This window comes from Glycine max, chromosome 6 (assembly GCF_000004515.6).
Source record: "Glycine max cultivar Williams 82 chromosome 6, Glycine_max_v4.0, whole genome shotgun sequence".
Lineage (NCBI taxonomy): Eukaryota > Viridiplantae > Streptophyta > Magnoliopsida > Fabales > Fabaceae > Glycine > Glycine max.
The window spans coordinates 15,764,084-15,767,372 of NC_038242.2; the positions used below are offsets into that span (position 1 = coordinate 15,764,084).

The 3,289-nt window shown below is 38.7% G+C and overlaps 1 protein-coding gene across 1 annotated transcript; it reads right to left on the reverse strand.

The window, feature by feature from the left end:
- Positions 1 to 593: 593 nt before the first annotated feature.
- LOC121175064 (uncharacterized) lies at positions 594 to 2,174 on the reverse strand. Its single transcript, XM_041016585.1, has 2 exons — positions 1,837 to 2,174; positions 594 to 1,754 (listed from the first exon to the last, which is right to left on the reverse strand). The coding sequence occupies exons 1-2, from the start codon at positions 2,089 to 2,091 to the stop codon at positions 1,074 to 1,076; spliced, it is 936 nt and encodes a 311-aa protein (XP_040872519.1). The 5' UTR covers positions 2,092 to 2,174; the 3' UTR covers positions 594 to 1,073.
- Positions 2,175 to 3,289: the final 1,115 nt, after the last annotated feature.

Here is a 3,289-nt window from a genome sequence, read left to right on the forward strand (position 1 = left end):
TATTTTTTAAATTTGAAGGGTTAGGGTTACTTCTTATTTTTTAGGGGTTAGGGGTTAGGGTTTATTTCTGAACATTGAAGGGTTAGGGCTAATTCTTAGGGGTTAGGGTTAGGTTTTTTATTTTGGGGTTAGGGTTTATTTCTGAACATTGAAGGGTTAGGGCTAATTCTTAGGGGTTAGGGTTAGGTTTTTTATTTTGGGGTTAGGGTTTATTTCTGAACATTGAATGGTTAGGGCTAATTCTTAGGGGTTAGGGTTAGCTTTTTTATTTTGGGGTTAGGGTTTAGTGCTGAACATTGAAGGGTTAGGGCTAATTCTTAGGGGTTTGGGCAAGGTTATTTATTTTAGGGGTTAGGGTTAATTTATTTAATTTAGGGCTTAGGGCTAAGTTTTTTATTTTAAGGGTTAGGGTTTAGTTCTTATTTTTTAGAAAAATAAAATTACATTTAGAAGTTGATATAAAATTACTTTTTTCTGAATGTGTACTTCTAATGAAATAAAATTACATTTAGAAGTTGAAATAAAATTACTTTATTTTAAGGGTAAGGGTTTAGTTCTTATTTTGTAGGGTTAGGCTTAGTTATTTTATTTTAGGGTTAGGGTTAGGTATGAAAATTTCAGGGTTTAGGACTAATTTTTATGGGTGAGGTTTAGGTTATTTGTATTTTTGGGGTAGGGTTTAGTGCTGAACATGTTTGGGTTAGGGCTAACTTTTAGGGGTTAGGGTTAGGTTTTTATTTTAGGATTAGGGTTTATTTCGGAACAGTTTAGTGCTAAGTGCTTATATTTTATAGGTTAGGGTTAGTGTTTCATATTTAAGGGTTGTGGGATACTTTTTATGTTTTATGGGTTAGGGTTTAGTTCACATTGAAGTTCATCGTTACTTAGAAACATTAGTTTTTTCCTTTTGGCTACGTTTGTTATTTGGTTTAGGGTTCATTGATTATTATAGTTTGATACGCGACATAAATTCTATCCATAAGTAAGCCTTAATAAACTGAATATCATACATTACGGCATGAATGTCAAATTACAAATATACAACAAAGCCTTAATCAACGGAGACATGCAAATCATTCATTTTGGTGTCCGTGATGCCGTGAGGATGTGCCACATGGTCGATCCCATCTTCGTGCTTGGCGATCAGGATTTCTTCTGCCCCGATGCCTCCCCGCTTCTTCTTCGTCAGCCTCCACAGAAAATGCGTGACGCAAATCAACACCGAATAAGTCACCCGTATTAGGTATTTGTCCCGGTACATTCCATTGTGTTCCTAACGGGGCATTAGGTGTTGGAATTGGCCCATGATATTGCTGTGAAGGGGTCATTGTGGGCCATGAAAAATGAGCTTGTGTTTCCGCAAAACCACCGAACGATTGCTGGGTTGCAGAAGTATCAGTTTCATGACCCTGAAAAGGATACTGATACATCTGTGTCGGATACTCAGCAAATGTTTGTGGCGTGTAATACATTCCATGGCCACGCTCCGCCATTTGTTGGGAATATTCTTCCGCTTCAACAGTGTCCCTTCTTCTGTCTATCCCCTGAGTTTCAATACTTGATTGAAGCATGTGAAACTGTTGTGGGGGAAATTGACGCTCTGATGCTGGACCATGTGACACTGGCTCAGTGACTCTCTCTTGCTCTTCGGATAAAATTGTAATTTTTTCCACATAAGGCACAAGATCATCAAATGTGCATGTTTTCCTCCCTTGAGGAGACACCATGTATTGTAATGCCTCCGCAACTTCACCCTGCATTTATAAGGGTAAGAAAATTAATGGCCATCATTAAATAAAAGTTCAACTTAAAATTTGAAAAAAAATAAAAAAATACCAATGTAGCCGTCTTTGCATTTTCTGGGTCAACAAACATCTTTGTCTTTCGCCTATACCAGACCATGTAGTCCGAGTTAAAACTCAATAGGCCTTCTTGTCGGGGATAAGCGTCGACCCTAAATGCATGTCGATTATTCCACTGTTGAATCATTGGGGCGAATAATTGCCCCCAATTTTCGTCATGTTTCCCCTTTAATGTTATGCCATGAATGTTTAGGGGTTGTGAAGGAGACTCTGGAACTGGTTGCTGCATCCCGAATTGTCTCAAGACTCTGTCTGGTTGGTGCCACTCAATAACTTGGAAACAAATTAGTGGCACCACCACGTACCACGCGATACTTCCGACTAAACAAACGGGAGGCAACAATGATATAACGGTTGATGGGTAAGGCTCCCACACAAACTGCATATAACAACATAGTTGTGAACACTGTAGTAAAATAAGACATAATTTTTTATTTTACAAATACAATAGCATGCTTCTTACCTCATGACGTTTCATAATATCCAACTTGCGACGAAAAACTTTCACATCATCATTGCCGATATGTTGGTTTCCACGTCGCAGCCACCTACAAAGAATAAAATTTAATATACCCTAAAACCATTTATTCTATTGAAATGAAAGACGCTGTTAAAAATGACTCACCTGTGCCCTAGTGGTGTATTTTCTATTTGGGAAGGAGTCCTCTTTGGAGCCAAGGTTGGACATCGTTCCCATGCCCACAATTGTAGTAAGATGCACATACCTCCGATTGATTTAGTTTTATAATCGGTGGCACTGCACATCTCTCTATATAGAAAACCAAGTACGGCAGCTCCCCATGCATATCTGCCACATTCTTCAAAGTCACGTAAAAATTGAAGGTACCTTACCGAAACTCTGTTACTGGTTTTGTCAACGAACAAGACACCTCCAATAAATCTCAGTATCCATGCACGGGCAAACCTTCGTACTTGTTCTTCGTCGTCATCATTATTTATTTGATCAAAATGGTGAGCCAGCCAACTTAATTTAACCACACTACCTTTAATTTCACCTTCTTGTGGTCTGACTCCCAATAATTCCTCACAGAAATCAGCCCAATCAAGATTTGTTGGACCGATTAATGGTAAACCATCCACACTTATACCTAACAACACAGAGACGTCTTGTAGAGTGATAGTACACTCTCCGCATCTCATGTGAAACGTATGTGTTTCCGACCTCCATCTTTCTATTAGAGCACTAATTAGTGAGGCATTTATTTTTAAGTATCCCATTTTGATAATCCACCCGAAACCAGATTGTTGAAGAAAAGGAAAAATTTGCTCTGGAATTTGTTCTTCCCCTTGATACGTGGGGACAGCGCGTCTGATATGTAATTTCCTTTCTTCTTCCCCATTCCAAACATGTTCTGAAACATGCTTAGGTTGCATCCATAATACATCAGTATCGATGGGGCCAGACT